Source organism: Bactrocera dorsalis, unplaced genomic scaffold (assembly GCF_023373825.1).
Source record: "Bactrocera dorsalis isolate Fly_Bdor unplaced genomic scaffold, ASM2337382v1 BdCtg101, whole genome shotgun sequence".
Taxonomy (NCBI): domain Eukaryota; kingdom Metazoa; phylum Arthropoda; class Insecta; order Diptera; family Tephritidae; genus Bactrocera; species Bactrocera dorsalis.
The window spans coordinates 591-22,452 of NW_026038152.1; the positions used below are offsets into that span (position 1 = coordinate 591).

A 21,862-nucleotide genomic window follows, 5' to 3' on the forward strand; every position below is an offset into this window, starting at 1 on the left:
AATATTTGGTTTATTGAGTTGTGTTCGGGTCTTCTTCCAAATTAAAAAGATTAGAAAGACAAGCCAAAAATGTGTTGAAGAAGAATTTTGATGAAGAAATAAAAGTGAAAAAGTCAGATAGATATTCCCATATTTGTATTTATTTTGATTCAAATTGCATGGAGTGATTGAAATATTTTGAGTGTGATTTTAAAAAATCGTGTTATTGCCATATTAAATGGTATTAAAATGAATGTTTTCTCAAAAACGAGTCGAAACTTATCGAAGGTTCTTGAATACAAGATCTCAAAATAAAAAAGTTAAATAATACGAATTTTTCGTAATCCGCATAGGGCTCTATTCCTACGCCCTTTTTTAATTTATTAAAGATTTTATAAGTATCGATATATTGAAGAAAAATTATCGATAGTTTCATAATTTTCACTTTTCTACATCTCTATTATTATCCTCTTTAACGACACGTAAATAAAATTTGTGAAGAATTTTCGAATTCTAGGTAAAAAATTAACGTTCTATTAGTGATAGAATGTCTACCAAAATTGATGCAAAAAATATAAGCAATACAGCCTCTGAGAAAAACGATTGGAATCAAAATGATGATGATGACTGGGATGATTGGGGTGATGCCGAGGAGAATTTTGAGGATACACCCGATTCCAATTTTTTGGAGGACAATGTTGCAAAAGGCAATATAAATGCAGAAAATAATAACTCATTGCAAGCCACAAAGAAAACAGTTGAAGAACCTACGCAAGATTTTAACAAGAACAAAGAGAAGGTAACAGAGGTAAGAAAAACGGAAAATATAATCACTGCTACAACGCAAAAACCAACCTCTGGGTGGGGTGGGCTGTTCGGAGGCGTAGTTTCGTCGGTACTTTCTACTGCTTCTGAAGGCATTGGCAATATCACCTCAACAATGAGTCAAGGTCTTAATCAAGTAATTGGCGTTCCCGATCCAGAGGAACTAGCACGAATGCAAGCCGCCGAAACAGCAAAGCTACACAGTGAGTTGAAAGTCGACGATAACCATGTCGAGCAAAAAGTTTTAAAAGATAACCAGCAGCATAGGGTTCAGGAACAACAAGAAGGAACGCCTTCCTTCGGATTGAATATCGTTAGTGGAGTGACGACTCTTGGGACGAAGGTACTTAACACGGGTTTGGATACACTTGAAGGAATTGGAAAAAAAACCATGCATATATTACAAGAAAATGATCCACTACTAATGAATAAGAGAAAATTACTTGGTTTAGAACAAGAAAAACCAAATCTGAGTGAGGTTTGTGCAATTTATCTTTTGTAATCAAAAAATAGTTTTGAAAGACATAAAAATTTTTAACCTTTGGCAGGTGCTTAAGGAAGCGAAAAAAGACGCTGATCACTTAGAAAATGCTTTGAAAGAGATGAAATTAGAAAAGTCACGCGAAATGCTGCGTTTCGATCTACTCTTCGAGAACAATTGCGGGCTTGTACACCTGGAAGCATTGGAAATACTCTCTAAAGAATCAGTGCTTAAGTTGCAAAAGCTGCAGGATGCAGTCAGTGGCAATGCGCTTAAAGAATTGCAAGAGACTATCACTGAAGTTAAAGAGCTGATGGAGTTGGAGGATTTAGAGGGCGAAAGTGATGGAGACTACGATGTCGGAGAGTTAAATACACGTCTAATTAGCGCCATTGAAGATGCAGAACTGCAAATAAATTTCGATGATATAATAAGGTAGATCAATAACATAAATTTTGTAAAGACTTAATTTGCATATATTATCTTACTTTTATTTTGTTTACAGCAATTGGAGACAAGCGTTGGAGTGGTTTAAATCAGCACCAGTGAACGGTACACATGACACCGTACAGGAGACTTTTGCCAAATCTATTACACTGTTAGCTGAAGCTTGTGCCTTGCAAATAAATAAACTTCATAAAATCGCCGAGTTATTGTTGGTGAAGGAACATCACAGCACAGCCAATGAAGTAGATTGCATTGTACAGCTGTGTAAGCAATTCACTATGCATTTGAATGGTCTGACAAATCGATTTGCTGCCACATTGACGGGCATTCAGTTAGACGCGCAAACAGAAACAGATGACATAATAAAAACGCGCATCAGCACGCTTTTCGCTGAAATGTTGGTGGCAATACAACAAATAGAGAAGGCGTTTCATTTGTTCTTACCCATATTGCAAATTGGAGCGGTGTAAAAGAAATACAAGATTGTAGCGTTTTGTAATTTGATACGTCTTGGTTATGTTGAAAATAATTTCTAAGTATTCTTATTTTATTTTTGTTTAATTGTCGCAATGGTCACTTGAGATTGTATTTAAAAGTGTTTGCTGTTAAATAAACTAATTATATTAATATTTCACGATGTTGGCATTCCATAAATCATTTTGATTAGGTATATCGTCGCGATAATTTTGAAATAAAAGTTCTTTCTTGTTTATAAAACTATTAGTATTTTATTTTTTCAGCTCTTGTTTAAATAGCTACAATAAACATTTTTTTTTTGGTTTGCCTTAAACAGAAACAAACGCTATATATTTTGCAGGCAATTTGCGTACTAGACTTCTTTCATTAAATCAAATTTGTTTATTTTCGATGACTTTTCAATCAATATATACATATGTATATTCTAACGAAGCGAACTGTTAACAATTCAATCATGTCAGCACGCTAGGCACTGAAAGGTGCCCATGAAGAGTAGTGTTGTTTCTAAGTAGCCGAAGATATAATACATAACATTTTCGAGTTTATTTTAAAATAATTTTACTACTAGCTAATATATGTTTTTTCTGAATATTAAAGACATCAAAAAACATATGTCTTATACTTTCTTCCACAAGAGAAATTGTGTAGTGGAAGAGGAATCAGCGCTGCATTTACCAGTCGACTTTTTACAGAGCATTCAAAATCTAAGATCCGGCTTATTTTTCGCCATGTATCTATAAAAATAAAATGATTACCATTAGTAAAATATTTAAAATTATTAAAAATATTTAATTTAATTTTATTATACTTACTTATCCAAAGTCTCCCAAAACGTCATTAAAACAGCACGATCTAAATGTCGCTTATTTTGCGAAAGATTCAACAATGTCACCGACCACTTCGCAACGTTGGTATCCAGTTTTAATTCGCTGAAGCGTAAATGAAAAGCACAAACTGCAATGAAATGAAGATTGTTAGTGTATACATTATAAATTTCTATTTGCATTGAGCTACTTACTTTTGGAGAAAATTTCCACAGGATTTCCATCCCAGGGCCAACCTTTAAACTGCCAAGCGGGTCCCATTACAAATACTGCTACGACTCGTTGCCAATCTTGGGCCGAAAGCTTTTGCGGGTTATCAATGACGCGATATGGTACAGTTTGATTGTTTCGTTTGCGCTAAAGTTAAAAAAAAAAACAGAATAAATGCTTTAAAGTTAAGATATAATTAAATGAATAAATCTGAAAACTTACCTGCAGCAAGACTTCGTTGTCTCTTGCCCCACCTGCACGCTTTTTATCTTCAGTTGAGACGAATTTGAGGTCTTGCAAAAGGTCCTTGGCATTGTACATGGTGATTAGACTGGTATTAGCGGAAGGTATTATAATGATAGGCGTGCGCGAAACGCGTTTCTGTGCCGATGGTGCCACTTGTCGAGCTTGAGCTGTAGGTAAAAGTTCCTTGGGGCGACCAGCTATAAATATAATTATTTTAATAAATGTTTTTTTTTTAAACAAAAGTGATTAGCTTACGTATTTGTGGTGGCATATTCGCCTTACGTTGCGCAAGTGAACCCTCAGTCACGGATTTCAGTGACATACCATGATAAGTACCCAGTGTGTCGATTTTGAAGCCCTCCGTTTCTGAAAAAAATTAATACAAAATTTAAACATAAACAAAAATTATATAAGTACGCAAATACACAAATGCTTACCTTCTTTTTGTCTGTTGAAACGTTCCTGATCATAACGATTGTATTGCGTCAACTGTGGTTGCGGTTTCGCAATACGTGCCGGTTCTGGCATCTTGATAGCTTGTTGTGCTGCCGGTCTATTTCGCCCTTCTTCACGTGCCTTTATGCCTTGCAATATAGCGAATATATTTTTAGCAAACATCTTTCCCGCACTCTGTAATATAGTGGTACGCGTTCGCCACTGACGCTCGCGGCTTATTATATGTTTCGTTGAATCTACATCATAATCAAGTATGGCACGTAAATCTGTAGCCATCGCATCTTCATTGTCAGTGCGTTTAATGGTGGTACGTTTGTTGGCCAAACGTTTTGCTTTGATGGCAGCAATTTTCTCCACAGACATCGTTTCTGAGAGCGATTTGATATTGTCGATATTGACAGTGGTCTCCTTTTTGTTGACATCCCAACGTGCAGCCAATTGTTCACGCACTTTTTGCACTTGGGTGTCTTCAAAGCGTGCCTTCTTTGCGAGTGAATCGCCTCCTGGTGCATCTCCATCAGCAGGCCGCTTGACTTGTGTGGGAATTTCAAGTGGTGCACTTTTGTCTATGCTGGCGCATGTTGAGTTTTCTCCATTAAGATAGGCAAGTAACTCTTTACGATCAGGACGATTAACAGCAGGTATATCTTCCGCCTGAAATTTTTTTAAAATATGTACTGAAAAAAAGAAAATGTAATAAAATGTTTTACTTACCGCACATTGTCGCACATACACCGAATGCTGCAGCATAACATTTTTAAGTAGATATAGTAAACATTCCAACGTGTAATATTCGCGTGGAGCCCCTTTTTTGCCAGACCTACAAATAAAAATCAGCACTTAATATTTGGAAAGAGAGATTCCTACCCTAAATTACTTACCCATATTTCAAATAGTTTGTTTTCACATTTTTTGGCCACGAAAATTCGCCAAAGATTATTTGATTATCTCTTTCAATAATCTCTTTTTTGTTTATATTGTATTGCCGTAGGAGACTTAATGGATCCGCCATTGTTTAATTTAGCAAATTAATTCCGCAAATAAAACTGCACTCAATACCGTTTCTATATTAGCCGCTTAACACGACTTTGCGTTATTTTAACTCGAGGTGTTAGTTAATGAATGAAATATTATTTAATTTAACTTCAATTTATACTTTTACTGCTTGATACGAAAACTTATTGACGTTTGTTAATATGTCAAAAAACAGTGTTGTAAAACGTTAAAATACAGGATTGCATTTTATTCATTCAAGCTGTGTTAAATATTTATTTTGCGCATGTGGCTGACTGGTTTACCTAACTAAAGGTATTGAACGTCGCATTTTTTGGTGCTTAGCGTTAATAGCGACGCGACAACACTAATAACCAATTCTAACATTAGTACAAACGAAATTAAATGCAAACGAATTACTTTTTTAATAATACTTATATACGTTTGTACAAGCGTTAAAAGTCGCGCGACAAGAACTTTTTCTTTCAAAAAAATTACAATTTTTTCGTTTTCTGCAGCCAACTTTACTTATTACAAGTGCACATTGCTTCGAGATATTACTAGAATATTGTTAATATTTTAATTGTGGTACATATAATGAAAGACATACACAAAAATGTTTTAAGAATTTTTATGAAGTAAATTCTGTATAAATATTTTCTTTGATGTGCAAACACTGAGTTAGTAAAATTTTATATCGGCCGTTACCGCGCTCCTGCAGCCAACAATGATCCAACGCAACACAGCTCTGCATGAAATGCCAAGTTATCTCTAGTTTCTTGTGCTGGTTCCGTACTTGTAAAATTGGTCTTACAAAATAGTGCAAATAAAATAATAAATATATAATTTAGCGTTAAATATCTTCTACATAAAACTGTGAATAGTAATGCAAGTGCTAATGGTGTGATAAAAACAAAGTGTTAAATAAATATTCATAAAAGCAGTCATGGGGCAGACCGCTGGCAAAATCGGTAAGTCTGTCGAAAAGAATTCCAATTAGATTTGTATATATATTTAAGTCAATATCAATTGGAAATTTGTATTTACAAAAGACAAATACATTATTTGACAAAATTATGTTTTATATGCAGATGTGCATGCATAGCACGTAAATAAAATATAATAAACAATTTTAGCAATCGGCAAAATAGTGCTGATACCGCAGCTTCACCGCTCTCGTCCATACATAGATATGGATTGCCATACATATGTTTTGTGACGTTTTTGTTGTTGTGTTCTTGGTGTGAACATGTGTAATATTGTTTTGTTGCTTTACTAAATGCGGGGGTTGTTGCCTTCGATGTGTTTGTGATTGCATATTGGTACTTCCGCTTCCAGTAAATACGTAATTTCTATTGGAATGCGGCGACAATTTACATGCGGTGTTTCTAAATTGGCTAGCATCACCACGTCTCCTAATCTGCACGTGTATACCGTTGCCTACATATAAAATTATGTTTCGGAAACGTTCAGGAAGAACCTGTATTGGCTACTTTATATCTATAAAAACAGATTTCAAGTGTATTAGACATACATATGTATGTACATAAGTGAGATAATTCCTCCATCCATGTTAAAGTATATAAACACATATAAGTACATATGTATATGAAACAAAAGGACCCTTGACCTTCATTTAGCTCTTCGGTGGCCTGCTACCCTCTAGAAGGTACGAGTAAAGTTTCAAATATAAAAAGGTAGCCATTTTAAAGGGAGCTTTATATTTCGAACAAAAGAAATTTTTAAATAAAAATTCGCATTGTCCAAAATGCAAAATTATAAGTTCATGCCTAAAGTTATTATACAGACATGTTTGAAATAATAAAAACAATCAATGCTATCACAGAAATCCATGAATAAAGTTTTAAATATATTTTATTCCTTTATTTCTATATTTATACTTTTGTAACATGTTGTTCACTTAACGGTTGTTTGTATCACCTTACACTAATCGACATAGATATGAATATAGTTATGTAAATGATCCGACCGTCCGTCACTCTGTGCAAGCTTTAAGCATTTAATCACTGCCACGCCCACAAAACGCAATTAAGGGAACTGTAATTCGGCTCAGGGTAAAGGTCTGGCCCCGCCCTCTAATAGGTTTAAAGTACATATGTACATAAAATGGTTTTGGTTTTTTCCACCTGACAAACTGCCTGAAAGAACTTCCCGAGCTTTGATTCTTGCAATTTTTAAGAGCACAAATTGTATATGAAACAAAAGGACCCTTGACCTTCATTTAGCTCTTCGGTGGCCTGCTACCCTCTAGAAGGTAGGAGTAAAGTTTCAAATATAAAAAGGTAGCCATTTTAAAAGCGGCTATATATTTCGAACAAAAGACATTTTTAAATAAAAATTCGCATTGTCCAAAATGCAAAATTATAAGTTTATGCCTAAAGTTATTATACAGACATGTTTGAAATAATAAAAACAATCAATGCTATCACAGAAATCCATGAATAAAGTTTTAAATATATTTTATTCCTTTATTTCTATATTTATACTTTTTTAACATGTTGTTCACCTAACGGCTATTTGTATCACCTTACACTAATCGACACAGATATGAATACAGTTATGTATATAAATGATCCGTCCGTCCGTCACTCTGTGCAAGCTTTAAGCATTTAATCACTGCCACGCCCACAAAACGCAATTAAGGGAACTGTAAATCGGCTCAGGGTAAAGGTCTGGCCCCGCCCTCTAATAGTACATATGTACATATCTCTCAAACCACTTATGCTACAAAAATAGAACCATGGGCGTGGCATCGTCCACGTTTAGGTTAAATCACATATATCTTGGGACCCGCCGACTGATTTCAACCAAATAACTTTACTCTGTATTGGTGATGATATGTGAGATACCTCAATGAAACCTAAGGAATATTTTATTATTTTATCATATTAATAGTATGTGGTATTGGTCGATACTACCCCAACCCCGATATATGTACTTCATATAATGATTTTTCGTTTTTCTAACATACCTTATGAAAAATATGTCGGTATGTATAAAAAATTCCATCGAAATACGTTTTCAAAAATGGTTTTTGTTTTTTCACCTGACCTTAAACTACCTGAAAGAATTTCCCGAGCTTTGATTCTTGCAAATTTTAAGAGCACAAAATGTCCGGTTGTACCTGAACTTAGCCTTTCCTTATTTCTATATATTTATATATATATATATATATATATATATATATATATTTACTGATAATCCGCTGTTATGTACCTAATAATTATCCAAAAATATTGAACTTGATGTTTTTACTCTTTGCTATCCAGGAAATTGATATAATAATAAGAGAATTTTCTCGCGCAACTTTTGATAAAGAAAGGAAGTAAATTGTTAGTCGCCTTTTTAAGCTTTTCTAATTTGATCGCGTATCCTCAGTGAAGCCAAAAAACATCGTTGAAAGGTGCTTTTAGAACTCAGTGGTATTTTTTAATCACTATACTTCCGATTAAAATTCCTCAAGCAAGATCCTTATCTGTATTGAACCGCCTGCAACTTTCACTAGCTTAACCAAAGAAAAAAAACCAAAATCAACTTTGAGACATGTATTTGGTTCCGCTAAATAAATAATATCCGGCTACGTCGTCGTCAATCGAATTCCCTTCCGAATCGCGTTTTTTTTTTTTAATTTTTTGGTTTTTACTTTCTTCCAGCAACTTCATTAGACCACCATTGCATATGAAGATAAATGGCAGGAAAGTGTAGCAAATTTGTATTTGTATAAGGTAAAACATATGCTGCTGTGGCGACTGCTGTCGATGGAAGATAAATGCAATTTAAAATTTATAAAATATTAAATTTTTATGAGGGTGAAAATAAATGAATATGTTATATACATATGTACATACATACGTAGATGCCTATTTAAGGGAAATGGCAAGCTGCCAAAAACACGCAAGACAAACTGGAGAAGCCGCTATTTTTGGGGGCACTCATGGGGTCGCACATTGTTTGTGTCTGTAAGGAGAGTGGCTGTGTTTATTTATACGTAGGATCACAGTTGTGTAAAGCCCATGAATCTAACGTTACCATATGTCAAATACACAATTCTTCGAGTGCTGGTATTTTTGAATATTCGAAGGGAAATTCTAGCATTGCGAAACATATGTCCGTACAGTATAAATACACATAATTGTATGTATGGTTTTAATGTTGTACCTATGTTTGTATGTTTATGCTGCAGCATCAATAAGTACCAAAACGAATTAAATACGAAATAGTAGAAGAATAGAAAAGCAAATATGAAAATCTAACGGCGCTGTGTGAAGTGTTTGTGGAAATTGTAAACGCCAATGCGCAAATGTTAAATGCACTACAAAAACAACACGCATAGGTGCTTACTATGTTAGGAAGAATGCCTGCACACCCTCAAAGGCAAAGGTGTGTAGGTATGCCATCTTAAACATAGTTCCAACTCGTATATACATATGTATGTAGTTGTAAAAAACCCCCTGCTCCCGCCAGCCGACGAATCGAATACACACCGTGGCGCACACATGTCAATTCTATGCGATTATTATGTGTACGTAAGTATGTGAGCGTATCAAATGATCGCTTGTCCTGGCGGTCAGCAGCGCTATCTAAATGTGCCGCTATGCGTAGCAGCCAATAGCTGTTCTACGCTTACCTGTATACCTTCGATATCACTGCCATTTCGCCCTTGCTTGAGTGCCAACATTTTGCCGTGTAATGCGCGCAGGCGCATTTTACCTGCGTGACTTGTCCTTACAGTATCCTGTGATATTTAATGTGCACTCAATTTTCCTCGCTTGCTTATCAGCTGTGTACTGAGTTTGAGTTGCTTTATGTGGTATTGGAAAACAACGAGCATGATTGAAAAGATGTTTTTTTACTTTTTCTTCAATTGGTTTTTTTTTTTACTTTTTTGTGTACTTAAAATCAAAGTAATAAACTTGGTTATTTATGATGCCTTTTGATTTTAAGGATTTTTTTTATATTTAAAGCGCACAATGTTGCACTATTTTCTTGTTTTGGCTGGATATATAGATTTTTTATACCTATATTGTTGTATTGTTTCGTAAGCATCATTAATTTATACTCTATGGGATATGAAACAGGTACTTTCTATTGTTAGAGTAGTTTTAAAAGTTGAGTAACTGTCCCCTTTGGTTGTTGCATCAGCTACTGCATTTATGTTGGTACGTTATATACCTGTATGAAATAACTATGTATATGTATATACATATATATAAATATGTGTATAAAACAGCTATAATTTAAAAGTTGGATCGAAAAATACTTTACAAAGGTAAAAAGTCAACGAAGTCAATATCTAAATCGGTTTAAATAGCATACTCTTATATGAATTATGTGATATTGAAATAAATATTATGGTTACAAAGGCTTTAGTGCTGAATTGGAAGCTCTTCTAAAGTTTACTCATTTAAATAATACAATCTCACCATTCTGATGTGCTTTCTAAACTGTATAATTGAAACCTTTTAATAATGGCAACGTTTAGGATCCTAAAACAGCCAGAAATTTCGATTTTTTGTTCTTTAGAAGTAATATATATTTTATTCCTGAATGGTTATGTAATACCTGAGTTCAATATGAACCCACTTCGTCTTGTTACTTCAAACGATATATGTATAGTATGTAATAAAAAGTTCTTTATAACTATCGCGGAAAAAATTATTCTATTTTTACGCAACCACAGTCGATTCTCAAATTATTTTATTTTTTGTTTAGGAAGTTGAAAGTATTTTGAAATTTCAGGTTAGAATCATTTTAGTTATCAGAATATTTTTTAGGTCTTATGATTTTTACTATAGTCGAACGTCATGATTTCAAATTTCTATGCTAAGTTGTCGATAAAGTCATATACAGGGTTTTCCAATAAGAGTGATATGATTTCTTTTCAAAAAGAAACACACTAATTGTTAAAGAAATTTAATATTTTTTATTTTATAATACAATTAAGTTCTGAATATAAAATCATTCATATGTCTTCCACGACTTCTTTTGCGGGAACGAATTGAAATAATCGAAACTCCAAACTTTTCTCGCAATAATTCGGTTGTTGCACGTGCTGTGTGTCTCGCACGTAGCCTCGTCTTGTTGGAACCGGATATTTGTCAACTTGATCAACTTCTTCCAATTGCGGCCATAAAAAGTTCGTTATAATCGATCTGTACTTCTCCTTTCTGGCATTAACGGTATCACAGGCTTATTTTCGAAAGAAGCGATGAACAAGAAAAAATCGCACAGAGCCAAATCTGGTAAATACGGTGGTTGATCGATGGTATTCATTGCATTTTTGGCTTTCAACTCGGTCACAATCGTATCTACTCTTTTTGGAAAAAATTTCGGGATGAGTCGAGCAAGAACGCGTTTCATACCCAAAATATCCACTAAAATCATTCGAACGGACTCGCGAGAAATGACCAGCTCTCTTACCATCTCTCTAACACTTGCGTGATGATTTTCAGCCACCATATCCATAATTTTTTAAATATTTTCATCAGTTGAAGAGGTCAAAGGTCGTCCAGAACGAGGTATGTCTTCAACGATCTCTCGGCCGGCTTAGAAGGCTTTGTACTACTCGTAGGCTTATGTTTTTGATAAAACTGAATCACGGCAAGCCTTTTCCCAACATTCGCAATGACTTCGCATACGAAATTTGGTTAGAAATACAAAATTTGAGAAAATTTCTTTGTTTGATATTTGTATCCGTTGTCGCAATGTCTATCTGTTAATAAAAATGGAAAATAATATTAAGTAATAACTACCTCTACTGAAGCATATCAACCTATACAGATGCACAAAAGTTTATCAAAATTACTCAGAAAGCGATTGACTTTTTATTTGCGATAAGTCAGTATATAGATATATGGGTACATATGATTTATTAGTTTTGTGAATAGCAAGCTTATTAATTTGCCAATGCTAAAAACGTTTAAATTCGATTATATCTACGCAAATATGTGTACATATTAATATTTTTATCAATTTATGATAAAAATTCTGAATAGTTATGAAAACATTGATTTTGCCGAAAAAAAGAGTGCCTGAAAATGATTTCCTTTCGGTTAGTACTCTTTGCAAATAATTTTATTGTCTAGTAGGAAGTCTAATAATATTAACTTCCTCGATTTTCGCCATTTCCTTCCTATTGAGGCACTTTTTAGGAGATATTTAACAAACCAACGAATTAATTATCTTAAATCACAGAATTTAAAATAATAATTAATCAATTTAAACATTAGGGCTTTCCAACTACACTCATAAATAAATAAATTTTTCTATATCGAAAACTCTGAAACCTTCCGTGCGGTAAGCTTATCATCAGAATACAGTGTTTGCGGCAGCAGTTCTTTGCCTAATTCGGTTATAATGAAGGCGAAGGCGTGAGCTGGCGCATTGTGATGAAGGAAAATCAAACTTTTCTTCGACGAACGACCAACTCGTCGTCAAGTCGATCAAATAATTTGGCATAGTTGAGTCCTGCAAACGTTTGTCCATTTTCAAGTACTTTATGTTGATTACTACTTTTGAATCTAAAAAAACGGTAGGGATTTCCTTTTCGGTCGATAGAACAGTTTTGATATTCTATGAAACAGATTCTCTGCTCCACTGTTTCGATAGTTCCATGGTATCAGTGGATCCAAGCTTCGTCGCAGAAAATCCTTCGGCTTGCGCTTAAACTTCGTGAAAAGTACTCTATAGTGGTCGCATGTTACGCCTCTTGTAGGATGTAAGCTGACTGCTTTCTCATGCCCAATATTAATAGCTGTATAAGACCGAAGCTGTATTTTCAGATGCACACCTTCAATCGGGGGCTTGCCAATTCAAGATCAAGGGTTGTTGTACGGGACATCGAAGCATGGTTCATAAAAACCGACGTGTGACGTTGAACCGTTATAAAGAAATTTTGATTAATTGCTTCGCCAAAAAATAAAATAAACAAAACAAAAACTTGAATTTGACAGTATTCGTCAATCTTCGCTTGCGATTCTGTGTCATCAGGCGGTGAGGCAATGTACTTTTTATTTTCTAATATTTTGGTACACTGTTATAAAAAGTTTAAATCCTTTGGAAGGTGAACACTAAGTAAATACTAATTAGAGCTTGCATAATTTTAAAAAATAGATCCATTTAGAATCGCTGAACCCGCTTTCATTGTCATTTAGCGTATGCACAACACTTTTTCGTTGTCATTACCTTTGCAGACGCTGACAACTGCAAATATTTTCCGTCTGTCCATCGGTCCGCGTGTCCGTTCGCAATGCTCCTACCAGTTCCTGTAGCGGCGGCTGCTGCTGGGGGTTGCAATAATTACTAGCAAATGCAGATTGCAGCTGTTTTTCCTGCCTTCCTTCCGTCCTGTCTGTCTTTCCTTCCTGCATGACGTTTTGCAAAAAATGCCAACCACAAATACTCACACACACAAGCGTACATTTAATGAAAACCATTTAGAGTTTTAATATCAAAGATGCAAAAACGAAAAAAAGAACAGAAATTGCAAGAAAAAAGCATGTGTCTCCGCTGCAGCTCGACTTCGTTGTACGTACGAGTGTATGCGCATGTGTTGCCAAAGATGACGGCGATGATGATGATGATGGAGATGACGATCGCTAGTTGGCAAATTGGGGATGGATGCAGCGTCAGCTGTTGTGCAAATAAAATATGAACTACACCAATGCATATGTTTGTATATTAATGTGTATGTGTTGATGTGTTCATGAAAATGTTGTCAACAAAAGCACTTCAGGCTCGCACACGACCACCTTTAAAGCAGCCACGGTGCCCGGAAAGGGTAGCAAGAAAAGGCGTACAACTTGCTTGCTGCATTGTCTGTGCCTTTGCGCCTTCGCTTGGCATGTGGCATTCATTTCTCATTTGCGTGCCACAGCGCAGCAATGTAGTGAATGTCGTGCAATCGGCCGCTTCTTACCCCCATCAAAACCGGCATTTCATTCAAGCAGTCTGTTCGCTGGCACCACCGTCTGTCAGCTTGTCGCTGGCTTGCCTTAATGCGCTTGCTGGTGCTGCGTGTAAACGTTGCTTGTAATCGTGTCAATTCCTATAAATGCTTTTATTTACTCTTTTTTTCGAGTATTTGCAAATTCCAGGTGTAAATTTATCACCACAAACACACAAAAAAAAATGTAGTCAAATAATGACAAAACTCTTTCGAAATAAAGAGTTTAAATAGTGATTGCTCACCTCATCGCTTAGGAAAATATCAGCTTGCAGTCGGCTGTCGGTTTGTTTGACTTTTGATAAGAGAACAGATGTATGTATGTATGATGTACTGCTATATTTCCAATAAACGCACGCGTAAGGATTTTTGGCTATAATTTGAAGTGTGTCGAATTTTTTAGCGTTAAAATACTGGAGCAGTGTTATGAAGAATTACACTGTGAAACAGCAATTTTAAAGCTGTACTATATAATAGAAGCTTAAAATAAAAATTAATTAGCAATAGCGATCACACTTGTATTTATCCATTGTAGAAAGTTCCTGGTTAGATCGATCGGAGCCCTGTTTTCTACTTGAAGGGATTAATGTGGGTGAAAATCGTTGAAAGTGGAACTTGTTGTTTTCTATTTACCAGGCAGGCTGAAAGTTCGTATCGATTCTCATTACCATTTTTTTAGTATAATTTACTTTTTATTTCGACGATTACTATTTTATATTTATATTTTCTTCAGCGAGAATTCTCTTTAGGACTGAGAACAGGAAGAAGTTGCTGGAGGCCAGACCCCGAACCTATTGTGACAATTTAAAGTTATTATTGACGATAAATCATCACTTTGGGTATTATTTTTCAAATTAACGGTAAAATCCTCGAAGAAATTCTTCAGATCGGTCATACCAACTGATCGAACAAAATCCAGCCCTTATATGGAAAACTTTTGCATTTTACTTTACTATATTTTCTTCACGAACTTGGAAGGACTTGGAGGGAACAGCGTTCTCCGAAGATTGTTCAGATCGCAACACTACAGCATATATGTATGTATGTATGTACATACATAGCTGTCATACAAATCGATCGAGCAAAATCAAGTTGATGTATGGATTTTTTTGTATTTGTGAAGAGTGTTATAGTTTCGGTGCAACCGAATTAAGGTTTTTTCTTGTTTTTAGTATTTTTTTCAACATTGCCTTGGTGTAAATGCGTGCTTACATTGCTTTTCATTAATTTTTTGCTATTTTTTGACTAAATATATGAAATTATGGTGAGCTACTTGTACATTATATTCACATACATATGTACATATGTATGTATGCCTTAAAATGTATTAGCTCACATGTCTACAAATTGTACGTTGTTGTGTTGGTGTTGTGTATGCTCCTTTACTTTTTTCGTCCTTCGTTTCTTATTGTCTGTAGTCCATGTGAGCAAATCTATGTATATTTTTACTTGCTCGCTTGATATTTGGTGGTGTTGTTGTATTATGCCGCTATGGAATACCTACTCCCACAAAATCTTTAACATCTGCTTGGAATTCTTCCTGTGAATGTTTCATGTACTTGTATGTAACTATTACTGCAGAAAGGACAACGACACATCAGTTTGTAGTAGTTTTATTTATGTATATTTAAGAAACGTCATTGCATCCCTTAAAATCATATTTTTTTGATGACTAGTGGAAAGGATAAACTAGTGAGATTATTTTCAAATAAAATACTTTTGATATTTTTAAAATTTGTTTCTCTGGCTTGGTCTCACACAAATATAACTTCAGACTTTCCAAAAAAAATGTAATAATGCAATGTAAAATATGTGTGTACTTATTTCAATAATTTCTTAAAAATTCCCATTTATGAAGAAAATGCTATAACCTATTTTTAATTTGGCAGATTTGGAGTTTTTAATACTTTACTAATAACTTTGGAACTCATCACTTAAGTGGAAAAATATATAAAATACATTTAATTTAATAAATAATAAAATCTAAATTTGATTATATATATATATTTTTTATAAATAATAATATAAAAAATTAAAAAAAAATATAAAAATTAAATTTTTTTTTTTTAAATTTAAAAATAGTATAAAAATGTTTTCGTAAATATAAAAAATATACTTTTCCCTAGGTAGATAGATATGGTGGATATCTGACGAAGTACCGCCGTAAAGGCTTACGAGGCTCATTATGAAAAAAAAAGTTTCCTTACAATGAGAATAAGTTTAACAATATATAGTACAACGATTTTTTTATTAATTGTTTTTTTTTTACTAATTGTTCATCAATTAATACATCGATTTCACTGTAAAACATAACTAAGGACTATATACATAATATATACATACATACATATAAATTAAGCATTACAGCGGTTGGTACACCACAAGGTGTCAGCAGCAGTTATTTAAAGAAACTTATTTGACTTCCGAGCAAATAACTTTACTTTGAGCAACCTTGAGAAATATGCATAACTCAATCAGCCATTACAATTATTTACATGAAATTACCCAAAATTGCTATAGTCCGATTCCCACAAAAGTAATAATACTCATCCTTGCAAAATCATTTTTCGATTTGCAAGAGTATTTCGCCTTCAATTATTTGTTTAGGAGTGCAACGCACACACAAAACTAAAGCGGATAAATAAAAAAGCGTCAAAATGAAAAATGTACAATTTCAACGGCGGACTTTTTTATGCCATTTTTCTTCTCTTTGAGCGCAAATGCGCGCTCAATCGAATCGGAATTATTCGCAATTGAATTTTTGCACCGGTGCACATCGCGGTTACGGTTGGGTGAGGAAGCAAAAGAGTCCACCACCACCACCATCAATACCGCCAACACCAACACCAACAACTACCAACCACCAAACGCGAACACTGGCAACATATGAAGGTAAAAAACAACAACAACAACCACAAAACTAAGGCTGATAGTTGCACTGTGCTGTTAGTACATACATACATATGCACATAAACAACAACAATTTAAATGTAAACGTGCAAACAGCTTGAGTGATATGAGTCGGCGCGCAGCGCGAATGCAGAATAAACAGAAAATGTGTAAAAATAACGAAACAGCTGCAATTCTACCAGCGTATGAAGACGCCATCAACAATGAAACAACAAAAACACTACATGCATTGCATTGTTGTTGTGCCGTCCAGGTTTGCCTGTCTGCGCACACAAGCAACAGCCAAAAAGCCAGCAGCAGTTAGTCACTCGGGCGTTTAGCCATAAAGTTGCCCGCACGCTGATAGTTTACAAACACAATCAAAGCGGGTCTACATACTTGTGTATGAATGTGTGTGTTATCGCTCATATATTTAAAATTCTACTCGGCAACTCGTTGTCGCACATTTGTTTATCTACTGCTTATCGCCTGTCTGCCTGCTTTCCCGGCCCAAGTTGTGAGCAAAGCACTCAAGTGCTCGAGTGCAAAGTTGAATTGAGTGAGTGAGTGTGTGAGCGAGTGGTTGCATGAGTGTGATACAAAGTCTGCAGCTGCTGCCTCCGCACACAAAGAGCGCTCAATGTTGACCTGGCCTTTCTTTGGCAGGAATTGTTGACGTCGTCGGGGTTATTCAGTTAATATTCTCACGTCAAACGGCTTAGATCGACTTTCGCGCGATTCGCAAGAACCAACCTAAATGTACATTCGGTCGTTAGCTGGCAGCTTGCATGCTCGTTCGGTTTTCTTTTTCACTTGCTTGCGGTTATAAGCTATGTACGCTAGTTAGTTTGCGCTGTTAACAACTTCTTTTACTTAGAAGCATACTCACTGCGGCTAAAGCGCATTGTTGTTGCCGCATATCGCCAAATAGTTTTTATGTTTTACTTGTGTCGGTTAAGTTAATATTCATTGCTTCCGCTCGTGCGCATATAAACTTTTGCGTTTCAAACAGGAAGCCGTAAACCATCATTAAAAGCTACGAATATAATAGAAGGAGTTTGAGAAACTTCTCGTTAAAATAACTTTCAGCGGAAAAACTACAATGTTAATAAAGAGACGCGTATAATGTTGAAAAGCATAACAATTCAAAGTTATAAAAAAACTGCATAAAAACTAAAAAATAATACAAAAATTGTGTGAAATAAAACATATTGCATATAAAATAAGAATGTTTAACTAAAAACTACATTGAAAGTCAAACAATTAAACAAAATGTTTTGACAAAAACTTAAACCAAACAAATAATCAACATTTATTGTTGCTGTTGTTGTTTTAGTGTTTATATCTAAGCAAAGTAACTTGCATACCAAACCGTCGTTACGACACAGTTTATTTAATCTAATAATTTATTTTTGTTTTAACACAAATTTAAACCTTTTACAACTTGCCCGCCGCAAGCCTTCACTGCACCAAAGTTTATTAATTATTTGCTATATACTAAACTGAAAAAAATCACGCCATGGGTTTATCAGAAAATCAAGCCAACAGCTATATGCCAACTAGCACAGGACCTGGTGGTCAAGTTGTCGTTATGGAGTGCCCAAATCATCGCATTTCCAACAAAAAGCTGCATATCTTGAAGAAGATCAAGAAACGTTTCGGACTAGGTTAGTACCAAGCAAGTGATTTTGTTTGATTTTTATTTCTCTTAAAATACAAGGGGTTGAGGTTTTGTTGAAATTTGTGCAAGACAATGCATATACCTGTACCTTTTTTATATGTGTGTATGTACAACTTTTAAAAACTAAAAATGTGTTTATATCACATTGTAAATAAAAAGTCATAGAATCATCCCCTACCAAGGATTTCCTCCTTTATCTGTCTATAGTGCGATCTTCGCTATATCATGCTGGCTTTTATGTAGCAAGTAGCCAGAATTAGGGATGATTTTTTCTTTATCTTAAGCAGCACAAAAAACTCGGTTTGTGTTGATAATTTATCTTAAAATCCTTAAAGATTTGAATACAAAGGGAAGATTTTTCTATATAAAATATTTATGTAATTAAAATGTAAAAAACTGAAGGACGCTTTGAAAATTTGGCAATTTATACATGTATTTGTAAAATATAATTTTAATTTTATTATGTTTTTTTTTCTAATTTTTTTAATATTTTTTTTTAATATTTTTTTTATTTTTTTTAATATTTTTTTTTTTAATTTTTTTAATATTTTTTTTTTTTAATTTTTTTAATAAAAAATACATTTTTTTTAGAAATATTTTTTATTTCAAATTTCAAAATTTTTTTTTTAATTAAAAATTATTAACAAAATAATTATTTAAAATTATTACTTTTATAAATAAAAATTTTTTATTAAAAAATTACGGTTCATATATTCCTAAAATACAAAATTCATATGTACCTTTTTCAATTTTAAATCTTGAAATTTGGTACAATTTTATTCCATGATTTATCAATATGTTGAAATTGAGAGATTGCAAAGCCGTACTTAAATCAATCAATCATGAAATATTCTTAAACAAATATTTTGTGTTGAATTTTAATTTTTTGTTATAAAAATATATTATTCAACAATTTTGCTCTAACGTCCTTCATTATACATTAGCCGAGTCTATGCTCAAGTGCTTACATTTTGCACATAAGCCCATAAACACATAAATCAAGTTGTAATCCATTATACACATTCTGAGAGAACATTTAATTTAAAAATTTCATTATTTTTTTAATTTTTTTCATGATCTATTAAAGCAACCTTATGTTTTTGAAATTTACTCGAAAAAATATCTATTTATCATAAGTCTCATTGTGCATATATGTATGTATGTTATGAGAAAATTATATACTTCCATATATACATACATACATTCGTGTAAGGAACTTTGATCCTATAAGTATCTCAATAGTAGCGGCGCGGCGGCTATAAAATATTTTCATTAAATTGTTGCTGCTCCGCAATGCGCGAAACTGAAAGTTAATTAAAGCTGTTTAAATGTTGATACTTATTTTTATGCATTTATTATTATTATTTACATATGTGCAAAAATAAAAACTTTTCCCACCATTTGCATTATATGTAGTATATAGTATATGTGAATATTTGTATATGCATATGCACATGCTCAAATTGATATGACTGTGTGTGAGTTTTCCGTCAATATACATGATTTTAAATTAAAAATTCAAAACATTTGTGTACTTTTCACAGCTGTCTGCTATAGCTACACCCACAGCTACAGCTATACCTGCCTTCAAACACTCCAGCTCTATATACATACCATACATATCTACATACTCATATGTATGTACATATGTATGTATGTAGGTACATTGTATGATTGTATGTGCCACTTTACTTCGTCAATTTACAGTTGTCTTAGCATGTGGTATATAATTTTTTCTACTGTTTTGTTGTTTTTTAAAAGGCAAATTAAATATTATTGAGAAAACGTTGTACAAGCTTTCGTTCAATTAAATTTTACGTGCTTTTCCTGTGAAAATTTATAATCATGATTTTTCTCTCACTCATCGAAATTAATGTTTTATTTATTATTATTATTAAATTTATATGCATTTTTTATCGATAAATTATCCACTTCTATTTTATGCTTTCTTTGCACATTCGCCTTTGTCTTGTTTGTCGTACTCATTTGCGGCCTTAACTCAAAAGCACTTCAACTACTAAAACAATAACAATATGTAATCCAACCAAAAAACTGTTTGTCACACGCAAGCACATACACAAGCATACTCTAGCAGGGGCCATAATCACGTGTGCCCGCTTGCATGGCTGACGCATAACTCATACGCCCAGTAGGCTCGACCCGCCGCTCCCTTAGCGGGCTTAATTGCTATAATACACACTCATGTGCATATACATATGTACATATCTGTAGTTGTATGTGTGCGTATGTGTGGTTTTATTGTTAATACGCGTTTACCATTGCCTTAACAGAGAAAAATTACCGTTTGTTGTGAAGTTTTTTCTTAGTTTGTTTGTCATGTGCTGATCTTCGCAACGCGCTTCTGCAAAGCTTGTTTGGCGGCAAGCAGCAAAAAGCCTGAAAACTGCTTGCCCATACTTCAATCGGCGCACGCAACGCTTTAAAGTTTTTTTTGGCTTCAAGTATATAATTTTTTCTGGTTTACTGTTGTTCGCTTTACCTTTTCAATTGTCTTCGCTGGCGCTACAGCTGGCTGCCCGGCCAAACGCCGCCTGTCTACCTGACGTCATACGTCACTTAAGCATGGGAATAAATTCTGGTTTTGCTTTGCGGCACACATACATTTACACACACATTTGTACATATGTATATACATATATAGTGCAGGCTCACTACCTCAGCTGCATGTGAATTCATTGGTTCGCGCTCTAATGGCAATTGTGCAGCATCAACGCTTTGCTGTGAAATGCCAGTGTCAGCAGCTCTTTGTGGAAAAATTGTCACGTTTGGTGTGCCGCACCTCGACAAAGCAGCGCGCTCTCAATGAACTTCAATTGGAGGGAACATTTGTGCACACACCTATACGTATATAGATTTGTAGCACACATGTACCGATAATTAAGAGAAATGTGCAACTGCAATTTGCAACATCGTGCATGAAACCGGTTATTCGCTTGCCATTATATTTGTGTGTGAATTTGTTTGCTTTCTTTCTCATCAAACATTTTTTCCCAAGGCAATGTAATGCTCAATCAGCTGTTGTGTGCTGCTTTTGGCTTTTAAGCTAGTGAGCGCTTTGCGCTACATTTGCTGTTGTTGTCATTACAGCGAGCACACGGCTGGTGAAATGAGTAAGTCGTCAAAGCTAATGCACATTTCATGCTTATCTCTCTTTACTTGACTCATCTCGAGTACCAGTTGTTGAGCACACTCCATTTTTACACTTCACAAGATTTTTTAAAATCATACTTAAGCGATTTGTTGCGGGTATTATTGTTGTAATTGCAAGAAAATCCAAAGCCGCAAGTGCAACGATGATTCATTGCGTGCAGCGTAGTCACCTTTGCCACTTGTGCGTACTTAATTTAGCCATGTACCTTTCCGCACTT

The 21,862-nt window shown here is 34.3% G+C and overlaps 3 protein-coding genes across 4 annotated transcripts in view; 2 read left to right on the forward strand and 1 right to left on the reverse strand.

Annotated features, from left to right (window-relative positions):
* Positions 1-421: 421 nt before the first annotated feature.
* On the forward strand, positions 422-2,449 carry LOC105230914 (protein FAM114A2). Its single transcript, XM_011211935.4, has 3 exons — positions 422-1,282; positions 1,353-1,720; positions 1,791-2,449. Exons 1-3 carry the CDS (start codon positions 527-529, stop codon positions 2,200-2,202), a joined length of 1,536 nt encoding a protein of 511 aa, XP_011210237.2. The 5' UTR covers positions 422-526; the 3' UTR covers positions 2,203-2,449.
* Positions 2,450-2,567: 118 nt separating this feature from the next.
* LOC105230916 (parafibromin) lies at positions 2,568-5,142 on the reverse strand. The gene is made up of 8 exons (XM_011211936.3): positions 4,827-5,142; positions 4,660-4,765; positions 3,927-4,599; positions 3,745-3,855; positions 3,466-3,686; positions 3,228-3,390; positions 3,022-3,163; positions 2,568-2,943 (listed from the first exon to the last, which is right to left on the reverse strand). Exons 1-8 carry the CDS (start codon positions 4,955-4,957, stop codon positions 2,907-2,909), a joined length of 1,584 nt encoding a protein of 527 aa, XP_011210238.1. The 5' UTR covers positions 4,958-5,142; the 3' UTR covers positions 2,568-2,906.
* Positions 5,143-5,692: 550 nt separating this feature from the next.
* Positions 5,693-21,862, forward strand: part of LOC105230917 (protein neuralized) — a 40,276-nt gene continuing 24,106 nt past the window's right edge. Inside the window, exon 1 of one of the 2 annotated variants that reach the window (XM_011211938.4) lies at positions 5,693-5,909. In XM_011211938.4, coding sequence (XP_011210240.1) covers positions 5,885-5,909 — 25 coding nt within the window. In that variant the 5' untranslated portion in view covers positions 5,693-5,884. Of the gene's footprint in view, positions 5,910-16,879; positions 18,460-21,862 lie in introns of those variants that run through there. The other variant, XM_011211937.4, reaches the window with a different exon arrangement.